General features: G+C 38.0%; 2 protein-coding genes across 3 annotated transcripts in view; one reads left to right on the top strand and one right to left on the bottom strand.

Annotated features, from left to right (window-relative positions):
* LOC124127124 overlaps positions 1-6460 on the bottom strand; it is an 89789-nt gene extending 83329 nt beyond the window's left edge. The window contains exons 1-9 of one of the 2 annotated variants that reach the window (XM_048382759.1): positions 6402-6460; positions 3354-3554; positions 3017-3219; positions 2801-2867; positions 2496-2639; positions 2025-2164; positions 1226-1247; positions 730-965; positions 146-209 (exon numbers count right to left, since the gene is read on the bottom strand). In XM_048382759.1, coding sequence (XP_048238716.1) covers positions 146-209; positions 730-965; positions 1226-1247; positions 2025-2164; positions 2496-2639; positions 2801-2867; positions 3017-3219; positions 3354-3552 — 1075 coding nt within the window. In that variant the 5' untranslated portion in view covers positions 3553-3554; positions 6402-6460. Of the gene's footprint in view, positions 1-145; positions 210-729; positions 966-1225; positions 1248-2024; positions 2165-2495; positions 2640-2800; positions 2868-3016; positions 3220-3353; positions 3591-6401 lie in introns of those variants that run through there. The other variant, XM_048382758.1, reaches the window with a different exon arrangement.
* Positions 6461-6516: 56 nt separating this feature from the next.
* Positions 6517-18200, top strand: LOC124127660 (interferon-induced protein 44-like). The gene is made up of 9 exons (XM_048382760.1): positions 6517-6620; positions 6932-6964; positions 7441-7454; positions 9089-9313; positions 10023-10073; positions 11221-11424; positions 11786-11908; positions 12029-12182; positions 16411-18200. Exons 2-9 carry the CDS (start codon positions 6946-6948, stop codon positions 16725-16727), a joined length of 1107 nt encoding a protein of 368 aa, XP_048238717.1. The 5' UTR covers positions 6517-6620; positions 6932-6945; the 3' UTR covers positions 16728-18200.
* Positions 18201-18451: the final 251 nt, after the last annotated feature.

The raw sequence follows: 18451 nt of genomic DNA, 5'->3' as shown, positions 1-18451 counted from the left end.
TATTACTTTGTTCTCATTTTTCGTTATTCTTGCGGATATGTTACCCTGGATGATTACTGAGAGCCTAACTGCCAGTATTAGTAGTGTTTCACAATTCATCTGTAGTTTAAACAAAGGTGACAGGTCTTGTTCCTAAACAGCTCACCTATGTCATTGAGGGTTTGGTGGCATCCTGTGTCGGAAGGAAGGCGAATGTTATGTCCTGACTCCTGAAAAAAAGGAAACTGTACACATACAGCAGTAAGGAGTGCATATTACATGCCAAATGCAGACCGAGAAACATGTTTGTTTATAATCTTTCAAGGGGTCTAAGGCCCCATAAGTCACTATGCAGAGTTGCGTCCCTTGGGTACGCCTGAAACCTATGATTGTTGGTTCGAATCTCGTTAAACCCCGATCATGTTACAAGGTTTGTCAGCACAATACCCGTGCTCGTGGATTTCACCAAAGTGGTAAAAGTCTATAACCTGCATCACTTCAGGCTTTCCTCCCACATTAAGCTGACACGCCGCGATATAACTGGAATACTGTCAAAAGCGGCGTTAAACCTAACTCACTCACTCAGAACATGAAGTCAAGGAGAATATGGAAACTTTATCACTCTCGGGGGACTATTCTCAGTTAATCACATGCCTCTCTGGAACTTGCAACAAAAGGATCCAGCCATGTGTGACCTTGGTGTCACTAAATATACAGTTGTGTTACTTCAAGAAGCCATCTCTCACTAACCAGTAACTCTTCGCCTCGTGGTGGTGCATCTCTTGTGGAGTGAGTGAGTTGGTGACCAACAGAAACCAGAGGTTTCCCGCCTTCAGAAGTACTGGTTGTAACACCACTACCTTTGTCCCCACGGCTGTTGGCATCATGTTTAGTTGTACTGCCTTTGTAACCTTTGCTGTTGGCATCACTACCAGTAGCATTGACTTGATCATCTCTTGTGCAATGATTGCATGTCTGTTCGATATCTGAAAGAAATAAAAACATTTTATGTAATAGATATCATCATTAAAGGATAACATTTGACGGAACAATTGATTATATCATGCTATTTGAATATCAAACCACATTTACGTTAGTGGTACTTTAGCACTGCTTGTATGATCTTATTTAGTGATCCTTGATCCAGCCCCAGTTGTAGCTCTATCTTGCTGGCCATATCGTTTCCGAGCAGAGGTGGCCAACAAAATGTGAATGATGTTATATAAAGAAGTTGATAGAAACTTACATCTTTCCAGTATCTCCGCAGCCTGAAAAAATACGACAGTGGATCTAGTATTCTTCTCAACACCACAAAAGTTTGGTTTCCTTTCTCAATGGTTAACTGATAACTCTATTAGAAATGTTGAAATACGTAAAACACTCAAAAATCTGTCACAATATCTTTATATATTGTATGTTATAATGGTTTTCAACTAGCACAATTTGCCTTGATAAAGAATCATATGCAATCTTATCATGCTTAATTGACACATGAACATTAACTCTATTTAGCTAGCTATACGTGCATGGAATCTGCTTGATATTGAGCCAAAAGACAGCTTCTGTTGAAATGTATTCATACTCATGTAAAACAGAATTCAGTACCACAAACACGTCATAACTTGGGACATTTTGCACATCAGAGAAACAATGCCCCATAGCTCCAGCTTATAAAACCGAGTTGCTGTGGTAAGCCAGCGTGCATGAGCTTCTCTCAGTGATCTGTAATCCCCACAGACAATTTCATCTAATAACCTCAGCGAGTTTTTAATATACCTTTACTTAACATAGCATGCAGTGGCAAAAAGCCATTTTAGGAAAGCATGCTTATTTTCAACATATTTCTCAAAGATATATTCTTTTTCATTTCATTGATTCTGAACTTACTTACTGCATTATTATGCACAGGATTGCTGTTTATTTGGCACTCACTTATGAATGATTAATAAATCAGAATTAAGATGCAAGTATTAAAATATGAAGGCCTGACAGTTTAAAATATATGGTTGATGAAGAAAGTATAATATCATAATGAATTCTGCTACCTTTGGTTCCTGGTACAGTTCTTCAAGCACAGCTTCAAGTATCCTAGGTAGTTGCACCAGTAACTTCCACTTGTTCTCCACCTCCTTTTGCAAGTCAGTTGTCATCCCCTCCATTTCCTTATTTATAATCCGTAATCTGTCTGAAATATCCCAGTGGAGAGGTTTGATGTGGTGACACATCTGTACTCAGAGACTGAGCCTTCAGGATAATTACACCCGAGGACATATATATGCATACAACATGACATACGTTGTACCCATGTTGCGATATTCCGGAAATACGTTACTCTGGACGGTTTAATGGGGTTTCACAGTGCATATATAGTATATACAAAAGTTGACAGTTCATCAAAACTGAAATGTCTCAGGATAACTACTACTGACAGCATATACATATGGAAGTATGTTACTTTTCAATCGTTTCTTTTCCAGATCGCCTTACTGCCATAATTATTGGGTTTGTTCACTTACGTCTAGCAGAGTTGTTCTCTAGTCTGTTGGCATCACCTCCAAGAGAGTAGCCTGTGCCCACTTCTATATTGGCATCACCCCCAGGAGAGAGGTCTTTGTCTAGTTGCTTGCGTAGATCGCTACCAGAACGTTTGATTACCTCCTCTGAAAGAAAGTAAAGTTACCATGCAACAAGTATCATCCTTCCATAATAAAATTAGACATACATATATCAATCAAATAACACAAGGAACAGTGTCCAAACAATTCTACATCACTTTTTGACATTCTTATAATACTAAAGTGCGTACATGTGAAAAGTTTACCTTGGTTTCCACCGAGATGTATTGACCCCTGGTCTTGTTCTCCATGTGAATGACTACCCGAAGTCTGCTAAAATAATAAACAAAATACTTGCATTAATAGCAATAAACTCCTGCTATACACTTGTGGTACAACGTCACAGATAGTTTCAATTTAAAACCACACTGCAACCTCTTTCTAATTTTTCATATCTTAGTTGATTTGTGACACGTACATACCTTGAAGCCATATTCTTGCACAAGGATGTCTCCAAGTTTTGTAAATGTTGATCTATTAATTTGAGTATCAAGATGTCCTGACGTAATAAAGAGCTTGTCCATGTACTTAAATCTCGATGTACAATCTGTAGTGAAGCCACGACCATAGAGCTGTGTCGTGGCGAGGGCAGTGAAGAGAATAACATCTTTGCAGCTGGGATCACCTGAAATGAAAATCTGTTGTATCTTGTAACAGATAAATTAGGGGCTCCAATAATAATTACGTTAATGTTATCAAAATAACACTTTAACAACATCTGCATGCATCTCCACTCATTACATCCACACCAAATCCTACCTTTATCAAGGAAAGGTAAAACCACGCCATCAAATTCATCGTTCGGTCTGCCTTGAGGCCGGAATATCACAATGAGCGGCAGTGAAACAGTGGAGGAGGCTTCCCTGTTCAGCTCAACATGGAGAGATAGTTGGTCAAGGAAAGACTTCTTGAGTTTGTCAGAAGATGTGCAAGGCAAAATATGAAGCTGCAGTGACATATCTAGAACAGATTAGGCGAAAAAACATAAAAAAATGTCTTCGTCTGTGGTCTATGACATTCGAAGGGAACATTACTTTTATCAAGTTGCTTAATGTTTTCTGTCGGTGAAAGATCTCATTATAATATTCCACAGGTGTCATCCTTCAACATATCAAGTTCCAAAACGTTCAGTTCTTGCCATGATGACTGCTGTTGCAATTCCAAGAAACATGCATTTAGGTATCTGATGAATACGTTTTCAAATCTAACTACACTTTCCAAAATTCAGTTAACAGGTAAGAATGTGAAAACAACACTTTTTCATAATTTTACTCTTTTTCTCCATATCTGCATATATAAACTACTTTAGATCTTTTAAGGAGTTCATCAGCTCATAACTGTTTTAGCATGTCACTTTATAATTGGAGACGGTAAGTCTTCATTCATATTCTTTAAAATATGTACGTAACTACGAGTTCCGAAAATACGGTTCTTATAAACGAGTGGACCGATCGGTGTGGAAATGAAAACTTTATGATTTTTACTGTTTACGAACTATTCAAAGATGAAAAATTAATTCGCCACGAGAATGAGTCACTGTTCACAAGCCTATTTCAACCAGTGCAAAGCTCTGGTAAACAATTAATGATATGATGCTGTATCTAATGAATGTATTACAAAGTCAGAGAGTTTGACTGCGTGCTCGTTCACATATATCTTTGCAAAACATCCCAGTGACGCAAAAAATGCACATCCAAACTATTGTAGTATCGACTCGACTCCTGTCCATGCAGAAAGATACAGTACATAGCAATAATTGATTTTACCTTAGTTAACACATGTTTACAATCACCTTTAATGATTGCACGTCTTAGTTTTATATGACGTTTGTTACGAAGTGCTGTAATTGTGACAGACTAATTGAGGTAGTTTGTAAGAGACCTTTCTCTTCTAAAGATGACATTATTGGATTATGATTGTTGTGAACAAACTACAAAATATGTCTCTGAAGAACAATGTAAGCAATCTAACGTTCATATCACCTCTCGTGAAACTACTTCATTCTGTAAAACAGATGGCTGTTGTATGGGTGTCAGTTTAAACATGAAGTCACGCGTACTAAATACAATTGTGTTCAGAACTACATCCTTTGATGTAAAATATAGTGATTTATATAATATAAGAATAAAATTTCACTTTGAACGAGTAAGCTGTATGAACGTTGCAGCTTCCTAAATGATGACGTCAATGTATTATGTTATGGGCTGATGGACTGAAAGGAGGGAAAGTACTTCTCGTCTGAGTTGCAAAATGCCAATTGCTTGTAAGCTGTGTTCAGCGATTCGCCTCACAACAGGGCGCAACCTGTCAGCCGAGGTCGCTTCAATCTAACATCCTAGCATCCCTAGTCTGCTCCAAAGTAGTCATCAATAGTCATAAATCCATTGGCTCATGAATCGAGCCTCTTCTATTACTCTCTGTCTTCAGGCAAGGTAACCGATCGGTAGTCACGCAGCTATTTTGGATGAGCGAGCTAAACGCTTGGAGCTGTTGCAGACCCCGGGATGAGTGATTAATTTGTGTATTCTGAACGATTTTTGGCCACATGTAAACGAGGACATTCTGACATCACAGTTACTTCACCTACATGTATTTAAGCATTGACTATGTATTTTGTTTCAGTTCATTGAAGTATGATTTGAAAAACCGATGTGCAAACTATTTGACTCCCTCAAGGGTAGTATGGGATTCCAAGACATTCCGTATTGGTGATGGGTGTGGCTAATTATTTTACCTTCAGTACAATACGTGGCCCTTTCATAAATAAGGAACAAATCAACTAGAATGCAGGAGTAATTCATGAACACAATGAACATTGAATTTTAAATATACAGCCACTTGGAACCGCACCAATCGCTGGCCGAGGTCATAAATCCATCGGCTCATGAATCGAGCCTCTTCTATTACTCTCTGCCTTCAGGCAAGGTAACCGATCGGTAGTGGCGCAGCTATTGTGGATGAGCGAGCTAAACGCTTGGAGCTGTTGCAGACCCTGGGATGAGTGATTAATTGGTGTATTCTGAACGATTCTTGGCCACATGTAAACGAGGACATTCTGACATCACAGTTACTTCACATACACGTATTTAAGCATTGACTATGCATTTTGTTCAGTTCATTGAAGTGTGAATCGAAAAAACCGATGTGCAAGCTATTTGAATCCCTCGAGTGTAATATGGGAATCCCAGACATTCTGTACTAGAGGTTATTTTACCTTCAGTATAATACGTGGCCCTTTCATAAATAGTGAACAATGAACATTGAATTATACATATAATAACTATGCAATCAAATACTGATGTCATGCCCACATAGATGCAAACACCTGTATATACCTCCTTGCGCACCAAGTAAGTAATTATATGTTATAATACAATATTAACAGTACGTTAAGCAGAAAGAACAATATATATATATATATATATATATATATATATATATATATGAACTGCAAAGAAGCGAACGTAAAAGGTTCGTTCATGATGCAAACTGAAATAACTTTTGCTATACAACAACTTGATTCATTCCTACTTCGCATTTGACATGCTGTTCACAACAGAACTATTATTCTACCAGTTAATGTTATCTTTGTGAGTGCGCCTCATGTAAAGTACTGCAATACAAAAACTATCGTCTCCCATTTAAATAAGTTTCTCACACAGAGACACCTAAGTATACAAAAGCCCTCTAAACTAATGCCATCAAAGCTCTAAACAAAACTTAATTTCCTTATGGGATTAAGTAATTTTGATCAGAATCTATTCTATTCTTGTACTTTGAGAATCAGTATTAAAATATGTAACTCACCTATGCCAACTGTTGTAGTCAGGCAATACAGACACACTTGTATGTTCGCTTGAGCTTGTCACTGCTATCAGGTTTGTGGGCGTGTCAGGCGTTGCACCTCCTACCTTGAAATCAACCCTGACAGGCCGGTTTATACCGCCGACCCTGGTATCCAGTTTCAGTGAATGTGTATTCCTAGACCTGGTACAACGTGTTATTCCTTGCAGGCCACATTACAACGTAAGTTAACACATCACTTGACACATCACATCATCCTTTGTTAGAAACATTTATAGTTAGAAAAATCTGTGGATGGATTTAAGCCTTTCGTTACACGTTGATTGTTTCAGCAGATAGTTTGTATCTATGTATCAAGCGATAACATGTCGTATGGTACTGACTATGACTATTTGATGTTAGATAGGCCCATAATAGGCCTGTTGACCATTGAGTGAAATATGAAATTATTTAATGTAGTTATGAGGCAGTGATGTATGGTGTATAACCATTCATATAAATATATACCAGGTGATGATTTTCCCTTTTTTCAGCTCATCAATAAATCATGAGCTGGTTCTCCCTCGGTAAGTATACATTCGTTTTGATGTCAACTAAAATCATCGTGAGAACATCAGGCAATATTTCGCTCAGCAAATATTCCAGCTATATGACGGCGGTCTGTAAATAATCGAGTCTGGACCAGCATCAATCGATGCCATTGGGATCGACGACATGCACCAACCGAGTGAGATCCCTTCAACTATCATATCATGTTGCATTTGTATTGCAGTCTACAACAGAAGTATATCCATACAAGGTGATATTATCTTAGATAATGTGCGTTATGTGGATACATTTTGAAGGTAGAAGATTATCGTTCATTTAAATAAAAAACAAACATTTCACAGTGATTCAATTCAACACCGACTTCATAATGTACACATATTTATTCTACCAGCTATTGTTTCACAGACAGTTTGGCATGAAATAAATATGTGACATGGTTACCACTCGCTTCGAATAATCTATCACTAACATAATGTATATGGTTCCCTTACAGTTACCAAGGGGAAGGTAAGTGACACGTGCACTGAAGATACCTTGTAGTCAGAGATAATATAAATTAAAAAGCAGTATTTCCCTTGAGGAAGGTTGCAATAAGTTATGACTGACAATGCAAACAGGAAGCAATTAAAAATAATCTAAAATCTATAATGCATGCCATTTGGGCAGCGAAAGTATTGTGCAATTGGTTGCTCATATTGTTTTAGTGGAGTTCTGTTGCTATTCAGCTTATTTTTGTACTTTTAAAACACAATTAGCTTATATTAACCTGATATTTTTGTTTGTTTGTTTGTTGTTTAACGCCGCACTCAGCAATAATCCAGCTATATGACGGGGGTTTGTAAAAAAATCGAGTCTGAACCGGACAATCCAGTGATTGACATCATGAGCATCGATCCACGCAACTGGGATCGATGACATGCATCAACCAAGTCAGCGAGCCTGACTACCCGATCCCGTTAGTCGCCTTTTACGACAAGCATAGTCGCCTTTTACGGCAAGTATGGGTTGCTGTAGACCTATACTACCCCGGAATCTTCACGGGTCTAACCTGATATTCATTTCTTTTTCTATTTATGTTGCGTACATCTAATGGTCGGATAAGTTGTTGACTATGGACACTACAATTTTATCATACAATGTACCTTATATTAACATTATTATTTAGACTTGTTTTGTATATTTGCATTTAGATGTTTGTTTGCTGTCATGTATATGTGTTTGAATGTTTGCTAAGTTATGCTGCGAGTTCGACCACAAGATCCACTCTAGTCAACTCTAGAACACCAAGGACCTATTTTGATCCGGAATCTCCACTAGGGTTTTGACAATTTGAAAACGTACACATTTCATTCTCATTATCTACCTATTCTGTACACAGATAAACTGTCAGTTTATAAAAACTTGAACTTAATACATTTTAAATAACACAATGATGCCAAAACAACTTTACAAATAACGTGTGTATGTGTATAAGAGAAATTATATTGAACGTAAAAGCTAATGTTGGTCAAAACTGCATTTCATGAGATAAGAGAAAATGCCACGGTTAGAGCTGTGTATTGGCAAAGAAATTGTATTGCAATATATTGTGATACATATATATATTTTCTACATGATAAAGGAAATTTATTAATGTTGTCAGTCGCCCACGTCTGCGGTTTTCTCAATCAATTTCAAAGGGGAACATCATTTGATGGTTTGGGTTCAAGCAATTCAGACGATCACGAATATTTCTTTTAATAAATGTTGTAACCGAATATGCTGGGATACATAAAAACATATTACAATATATATATATATATATATATATATATATATATATATATATATATATATATATATGTATGTAATGTAATAAATTATAGATATATATATATTGTTTGAGAAGTGTATTCGAGTGTACCGGTAATACCGTGAAGTCCTAGTAACAGTTTAGGCTAAAACTTTAAGGTCTAAAGACAATGATGTTTAAAATTAATGAAGAATTATGAATTAAACAAAATTGCAAATACACAATAAATCTTCTAACAAATTTAATATTAATAAAATTTGCTCACACAAAAAGACACGTATTTATATTGCCCAGAGAAGATTATATAGCTGGAATAGTGTTTACTGTGAACAAAAATGCATGTAAACAGTTAGAAGGCGCGGAAGAGGAGGCAAGAGCAGAGTCCAGGCGAGCTAACCAGGAAAGGAAAGCTGCTGTTGAAGCAAGGGAAGAAGCAGAAAGGGAAACAGTAAGAAAACTTGAGGCGCTGAAAATCGCAGAGAAACAGAGGGAAAGAGCAGAAACAGCAGAACAAGAAAGGCAACTCCTGCAGAGCGAGAAAGACGAAAAGAAAAGGAGAGATGAAAACTTAATGGTAAGTGTGAAATTATAAGTATAGGCACGAAACAGATGTCCCACAAGTAAACACATTTCTCATATTGGCTGGAATAGTGAAAACAAAAACACCAACCGATAGGAAATGGTTGGTGCATGTAATTGCGATGTGTGGTATATACAACTAAACTAATGCATACTTGGAAAACAAATATGACAGTGATCAAGAGATAAGTATCATAAGAAAAAAAAATAGTGCACAATACGACTCTGTCATGAAGAACCTCCTTATTAATCAAACCACGCCCTCCCTTTATGATTGGTAAATTTAAGCGATTGAGGGGTGCCTGTGAGGGTGTCAGTAGCCCGAATTTCTTGTGTTGTCCAATCAACAACACCAAAAGAATACGAAAGAATGGGTACATCATAAGTATTTGTGGATTTAACTTTTTTTGCGAGCGTTCAGCTCTGAACTGCAGATTTTCTTAAGTCTGCATTTGTACTCGGCATTCTGGAGTTTGTCCCTAGCCTGTATCCCTAAGTTCGCATAGGCCTTTAACAAGATGAACAATCACACCTCCTCCAAAACGTTCAGGACACACACAAGGGAGAGAAAAACATAATTGTACATATGTTCGATTTGACTGTGTAATGTAATGCATAGGCTCACAGGCTTCCATTTAAACCTGTGGAATATCATCATATTCATAAACATACTATTTATTTAGAATCTTGTTTTTACATTTCAGCAGTTTTCATGGGGACCAAAGAACAAGGCAGCAGGCCAGTGGACAACACAGGTACGAGAGAGAGAGAGAGAGAGAGAGAGAGAGAGAGAGAGAGAGAGAGAGAGAGAGAGAGAGAGAGAGAGAGAGAGAGAGAGAGAGAGAGAGAGAGAGAGAGAGAGAGAGAGAGAGAGAGAGAGAGAGAGAGACTTTGTCTCTGGAGTACATTCTCCGACCCAGAATATCCCTCATCGTGCGTCTTCGTCAGTATGCTGCTGACCAGTCATATGTCTATTTACAATAATGAAATCAGTTTGTATGTCTAGTGCAATACCGCCCCACACCATGACACAGCCTCGATACTGATCAGGAAATGTGGTCATGCTCGCATGTTTTGTCATCTTGCAGGTCAAAATGTCTGATGGTACTTCTGTCTGAACGACAGGACGCAAAATGTCGTCAATTATCCACTGACCAGTCGAAAGTTCATTTACAATAATAATCAAATCAGTTCGCCTTTCATGTACGATACTGCCCCACACTAGACATTGCCTCCATACCGATCATACCGGGCAGGAAAAGTGACCATGGCATATTGCTCGCCGCTACGTCACCAACAACGTATTCTGCCATGCGTGAATCGGAGGCAAAACCTTGATTGGTCTGACAACATGGCAGATAGCCATTGGCACACAACCCGTGGTGTTGCCGAACTCACTCCAATATTTGCCGCCTATTGTGAACTGTTAGGGTCACACCCTTCAGGCGGATTGCATGGAGACAGTTTTTCATAGTAGATTTGTATTGTACTGATAACAGAAGCAGATTTGATTCCATTGCATAGTGCAATTTATGCAGTGAGACGATCTTGTCTAGATGTCATCTTTTTAGGCCTGTCACGCGAAAGACTCCATGAGATTAGCGGTAATTTGGGCAATTTGGGGTATTGATGTCCCTGCTATCTTTCCCAGCAACAAATCGCCATTTTGTCGGTTCATCGATTGTGAGTTCCCCTATAGGCGCACAACCTTTGGCTTCTATGTGCACGAGCTGTTAGATTTGTGTATTTACAATTCCCTTGTGATTAGATGTTGCGACCAGATGCAACGCACTGGTATTGTAAATGTAGACCTCAACGATAGCTTCCTTCAAATCATTTGTTTCCTTTTTTGTCAGTGGAATATGTTTGTGTCTGTCTTGCTTTCAACTGAATACATTTCAGGAGTTTGAACAACTCCAAAAGAAATTCTTTAAACACTTGAAAGACCCGGGAGGGAACCTGATACGTGCGAAGATCCTGATATTTGGTCCTACCGGTGCTGGAAAGTCCTCCTTCTGCAATGGCTTGAGATCAGCACTGAAGGATACTGACACACCTTCCAACTACTACGCCGTTGGTAATATCGGCACCACACTTACTAGCAGAGTGTGTACTTTCTCTGGAACAAATCTGGAATAATCCTAATATCTCTTCACTGATTATTTATTGATTATCGTTTTGTTCACATCGTAATACTAAGACACCTCCTCTGTCGTCATTGTGCTCTCTGATGATTTTATGTAGGTATCACACGTGTCCATCGCCACTGATGCTTGTTTAAAAAAACACCCCTCACCAACTATACCTATCAGCCGACGTGTGCCTTAAAAAATAGTATACTAGTTTGTACCTTATCACGTTAATCATGTTCTTTGTTGCGTGTACATTGTTAAAAGTGTAAAACATACTAGGTGCCAGTGGATCCCACTATAATACCAAGCATAAACTATGAGCCTTGATGTTACAGTTCCAGTCTGCACGATACGGAGATCACTGGATTATTGACATGCCAGGAATATTTGAATCCAGTGATTTCAAAACGGAGAATATTGAAGCTATTGCATCCGGCAAGGTTCGCTTTGATGCCCTGGTAAGCACGACATAGTACATTCATCGTAATGGATAAGTTGTAGACAAATAGGTATGTAAACACTTTTTGTATATAAGCATTACTCACAATCTAGATTCATGTCCTTTTCTTTGTTTCAAGATAACTAAAACTCTGGAGGTGGAAGACGGCCAATCTCAACAAAAGGCGCGAAGGGATGTGTCATGTGTTGTTCTGGTACTCCATCATAACATCGATCTGGGAGAAGAATTGAAACGTCAGCTTAATGTCATCATACAATTAGGAGGAAAGGGTGGTAAGTTTAGACTGATGCCAGAACCCCAGTGCATGAAACAAAGCAAAAACGTTACTTTTTATACGTTGCTGCTGTTATAAGTCAGTGTATTTTACTGTTAAACAATAATTGTAACTGTATTATGTCGGTTCTGTTGAGGATCGGTAGAAGCTCATTGCATTGCATTTTATTTGGACAATGTTTAGTTGTCAGGAATGTTGTTCTATTTAATGTCAGTTAGTGAGTTAAAATTTAACGTCACATCCGCTATATTACAACCATATTGTGACGAGATAAAGTCAGACATTTGATAACAAAGAAATTCATACTAGTACAATACCTGTCGCCAACGGACAGTACAATAACTAGAATATCACAGATTTTAGTTAAAACTAGATTGAGAGCATATACAAGAATAAACTACGATTCAACAACACAATATAAGAACGGGTTGTAGATCGCCAGCAACCAAATTTAGGACACCACAATATTAATAGGAACTGTGGGGATTTACACTGCTTCTGACCCGTGAAGAGTGAGTGAGTGAGTTAATATTAAAAGTCACATCAGTATTGTTTAAGCCATATCGTGACTTGAGCAAGTTATGCATTTATATAATATCTTAAGACCTGTCGTTGAAGGACAGTATAACAACTAGCAAAATATCACAGATTCTAATTGTAAAACTTATTTTAGAACAATAAAATATTCAGATTATAACAGACGACACAATATAAAAACGGGCTATAGATCGTCAGCAACTGAAGGCAGACCACCATACAGGGGACCATGGGGACTTACAGTACCTTTGCTACCTGCATGGACCCTAGCAGGATTTACATCATACCCTCAGCAACTGGCGATTGTTTGCAAAGTTAGCCACAAGTAAAAATACAAATATTCTACGTTTAAGACACTAGTAGCCAGACAAATTCTTTGAATGACATAGACTTACAATATCCTCTCAGGGGGACAATAATGTTACACTACGTCAACCCCCTTTGAAGATACGGCCAGTAACAAACTAAGATATAATTTCGTTCTACCAATTTGTTAAAGGTCATTCATTTTATACAATACATATTATCACAATTTGTTAAACAATTCTATCTCTTTTAAAAACCCAATAACTAAATGAGAATTATTGAGAGATGATGTTTGAAATATTTATCCCTTGTGATGGCAAAATCAACACAGTCAAGCAAGACATGCTTGACCGTGATTCTCTCACCACAAGGGATACAAAAAGGAGGATCTTCACCTTTAAACAAATATTCGTGAGTGTATCTGCTATGGCCAATACGACATTGTCGTAAAATGACCTCCTCAAATCTGGACTGACAACCCAAGAAGGTATGACCGATATTTGACTTAATTTCATGTAATTTATTGATACCTACTTGGGTGTCCCACTTCTTTTGCATCAGATCACGAATATAATATCTGATTACAGGTTTATAATCAGTGTATGGGATAAGAAGTGATGTCACAGATTTGGTGAGTGCTGCTTTAGCAGCAGCATCGGCCATTGTGTTACCAGTGATACCAACATGGCTTGGTAACCAACAAAAGACGATGTCGTACTGGCCAGTAGCAAGATCATTATGTAGTTCTATTTTTTTTTCGTAAAATTGGATGTTTACAAGATATATTCTTAATTGCCTGAAGACAGGAAAGTGAATCAGAAAAGATAATGAACCGTTTATGTTTAGATTGAGTATTTATATATTTGAGAGCAGTTAATATTGCCTGTGATTCTGCTGTAAAAATGGAACTCTCATTCGGTAATCTAGACGTTATCAATATCTACATATAAACTGTTCATGGGAGAAGTCCTGAGGGATCCAAGGCAGAGCCGTTGTCCTTGCTGATGTATAGAATCCAGTATTTTTAGATTGCTTTTGCATGCTTCCCAATAAACGATGGAGCCGTAATCCAGTTTTGAACGGATAAGAGCTCTATATAGTTGGAGGAGGGTCCTGAGGTCACCTCCCCACTTTGTATTTGAAACGACTTTATCAAGTCAAGTGCCTTCAAGCATATAGCTTCAAGGTATTGTTGTGGGCTTGAACTGTCAAATGGCTATAAACAATAAGTCCCAGAAATGTGGCCTCCTTTGAAATGTTATGTGTGCCATCCAAATATAGTACAGGGTCTTGATGTGGCTTATATTTTCGACAAAATGTATACAATTAGTCTTGGCTTTAAAACAATTAAGGCCATTTTCCAGTGACCAATTTTAAATTTTATTAAGACATCACTGTAATTGTCTTTCAATTGAGTGCCTACTTTTACCACAACAAAATATGTTAAATCTATCCACAAAAAGTGACCCATCTATAAAATCATTTAAAACCTCAGACAGGCTATTTATCTTAATACTAAATAGTGTAACAGACTGCCTTGTGGGACACACTGAACCTGATTATAATGATCACACAGGGTTCAGCCCTCGCGGACAAGGAATTGTCTGCGAGTTAAAAAGTAAGAGGGGGCACGGGTGGCCTAGTCGTCTGAGGCGCCGCGATTCGCTGAGCAGAGTTGCATGTCTTGGGCACGACAGAAACCTATGATTGTGGGCTCGAATCCCGGTTCGCTCCGATTATGTTTCTAGGTTTGTCAGCACCATACCCGTGCTCGTGGGTTTCACCGAAGTAGTAAACGTCTGAGACCTGCATCACTTCGGGTTTTCCTCCAACATTAAGCTGATACGCCATGATATACCTGGAATAATGTTAAAAAAGCAGCTTTAAACCAAACTTACTCACTCACTAAAAAGTTGGATATAAATTGAGGCAAACGGCCTCTCAATCCAAAATCTCCTGCTAGGGTATCACGCAGGTAGCCGAGGTACTGTAAGGCCTCATGATCCCCAGCGAGGTGCCTAGCTTTGGCGACTGGTGGCCTAAAGCCTGTGTTTTAAAACTGTGTATATAATATTGCTATGCTCGAATATTAACTTGCTTCCGTCGCTATATGGCTGAAATTTTGCCGATGCGACATTAAATTTTAACTCATTCACTCACTCAAATCATAATCATGTAAATCCTTTAAAATACCATGTTTCCAAAGAGTGTCATAAGCTTTTTTCTAAATCGAAGAAGATACACACTACTTCGGCTTTTACGAAAACCACATTGAAGATTTATGATGAAATTTTTGAATTCCAAGTACCATGTCAACCTATTGTTGACCATGCCGTTCCATGGTTTTGCAAACGCAGCTAGTTAATAAAATGGGTCGGTAATTCAGCTTGCCCAAGGGCAGAATGAAGCTCATGAAGAGAAAATACTTCATTATAATCTTACCCATTATCTGCATCAAAATTAATAGTATTCTTTTCCTGTTGTTTATGGTATTTTTGGAATTGAGGAACATAGTTAGATGAAGAAGAATGTCCAGCTAAAGTTTCACAAAGTTTATAAGCAATATCTGATTCATCTGTTAACAATTCGTTCCCATTTTTTTATTGGTTGGTTGGTTTGTTGTTTAACGCCGCAATCAGCAATATTCCAGCTATATGACGGCGGTCTGTAAATAATCGAGTCTGGACCAGACAATCCAGTGATTAATATCATGAGCATCGATTCGAGCAATTGGGATCGATGACATACATCAACCAAGTCAGCGACCCTGACCACCCGATCCCGTTAGTCGCCTTTTACGACAAGCATAGTCGCCTTTTACGGCAAGTATGGGTTGCTGAAGACCTATTCTACCCCGGATCTTCACGGGCCTCCCATTTTGATAATGGTGGATACCAGATTTAGATACCTCACCTTTGATATTTTAATCAAAACAAGTATTCTTTTCCTGCTGTTTATGATATTTTTTGGACGTGGGATATGACTTATTATTTGTCACTTTTTGTGGCACATGACAACGGACTTTTATCAACTAAACATGTCTTCGTCTTTCGCACTTTTAACAGATGCACTCAATTTGATGCATTAGCTTTTAAAGTGGTGATCCTCACCAAACGTTTAGTAGTATAAATGTTTTCATTCAGGAGAAAGCAAAATCTTTTGGATAAGTACATGTAGTAGATCCAGAAATCAACATTTTACATATATATGTATAAAATTATTGTCAAAGGGTTGAAGACAAAATGTCAAGGTCACTCCTTTTGGAATAAGTATTAACGCATGATCAGCAGTATGTTTTGTTGTTTGTGATGGTCATTACAGTATACTATAGAGACTTTTCTTGTGTAATTCCGCCTGTGTTGATAAAAAGTTTCGTGTTTCAGTCCTGTCCTACTACCTGGTGCTGACTCACCTGGATGAGTGTGACCCGCAGTTCAAGGATCCAGATAATCTCCCCAACCTGTACAGTTCACCTCTAGTACAGGAAGCTGTGGAGAACATGGCAGACCAAACTGGCATTCCAGCATACGCCATCAGTTACGTCAAGAATTATGTGACGGAAACAGAAACAGACACCAAGACCAAGCTGCTTCACTTGAAAGCTCTTGACAGAATCCTCAACTATGCAGCTGACCAAGTGGAGAAGATAATAGATTCAAAACTTCAGTCGAGCATGTATGATGATGCCCCTGACGCCTAGGAGAGGAAGCTGCATCTGCCGGCTGAGATATGTTCGTCCGCTGTGGTATATATGTCTGCCCAGCGTATGTTCTGTTATGACATCATGGTGTCTTGAAATATTAAATAAAAACGAATACGTGCATGGTATTATCAGAAGATAAAGGAAACAACATATAGATTTTTTCAGTCTTTAAACTCCACAAGACAGTTGTGAAAACAAAACTTCGACCAAACACATATAATTACGAAAGGATGTGATGTTTGTGGCAAAACATTCTAAACTCTGGAGTACATCAAATGTAAATAGATAAACAGTTTGTAACGCTACAGAACTACTATGCGTTGGAAAATAAATCACCAGTTTGACCGGTCAGGCATTTTAAGTCATAATCAACAACACTTTGACAACCAGTAGATAGTCTAATCTGATGAGAGTAATATTTGTAGGTTGTGACGTCTTGTGATGATTTGTAGTTCTGCTTCAGTCAATGTTCTCGTGATGCGTATGAAATAGATATGCACCATTTAGATTATTTACGCTCTCTGCAACATATTCTCATGATATGCTTTTACACCTTATTCATTATGGCCAAATTTCTTAAGACATCGGACCGAGCGAAAGCAGTTTCAGAAGAATGGAGATACCCTGTCCGATGTCACATGCGTTTTCGTCTCCGCATCATTACACCTGTCGGGGTATATAGTATATGGATTCTTTTCCGTTAGGGTTCAAGTTTCCATACTAATAGGAGAGGTGCAGTGCAAAGTTTGATTTTAATATTTTGATTTTCTGAAACATCCTAGCTATTTTTCGTGTTTTTTTTAACTTAGAATTTATTTCTATACCAATTGGAGAACTGTAGTGAAAGTTTGGTTTCGATAAGTGGATTTTCTACGAAAATGTTTTGTACTTTGAAACATGTTGGAGTCGAAGTCGGGGGTACAAGTGAGCCCTGCACACCTTTTGCCTTGATCCGTATGGTAGCAACGAATGATGTAAAATGTGTTCATGTATTAATGTTTTATGTATTACTGTTTAATGTGAACCTGTTCATAAAGGATGAGTGCATTCATGAGTGTATTCCAAAAGTCTTCTTTCTCCATAAAAGAGGGTAATAAGTGATTATTACTTATGTACATACAATTTCACTCCATGAATGAGTAGTAACGTGGGCTGTTTACAAGACAGCGAGAAATAACCATGGTCCATGATCACATGCTGTTGTGTCATGACAACTGGTGGCTACGATCTTTCTTGTAACTAACGGGATTTTGTATTAGAAGACTAGAAGTGTTAACGCAAGTATTAAACATGTTTTGAGCATTTGTTATAAGGATGGTGTCAACGTGAACTGTTTGTGCTTCTATGCTCATCGATGTGTGTATGATTTTAAGTAAAGCTTTCTTGTTATAATCACATTATGTAATGCTGCTGTTAGTCGTGTGGGCTTGTTGTATACTTGTTCTTTCAATAAATACCATTAGAAAAATGTGTGATACGTGTTGTACATTAACACACGCGGGAAATTATTTGCAGGCGTTTTCCTTCCTAGTTGCACATATTTGAAAAAATGGTACAGGGGAATTTCATTGACATCATTTTGGTCACTGATGGAACAATTTTATAAAATTCTTAGACATGTCCACCAGGAAACGTTGTGAAAGCTTTACTTAGGCCATCGCTGTTGTAGCCTTCATTCCAACACCACTGTGATATTATGAACTAGCTCGTCTGTGGATCAG

The sequence above is a fragment of the Haliotis rufescens genome, unplaced genomic scaffold (genome assembly GCF_023055435.1).
Source record: "Haliotis rufescens isolate VD_foot unplaced genomic scaffold, xgHalRufe1.0.p SCAF_41, whole genome shotgun sequence".
Classification (NCBI taxonomy): Eukaryota; Metazoa; Mollusca; class Gastropoda; order Lepetellida; family Haliotidae; genus Haliotis; species Haliotis rufescens.
This window is presented reverse-complemented; position numbering and strand designations above follow the sequence as displayed.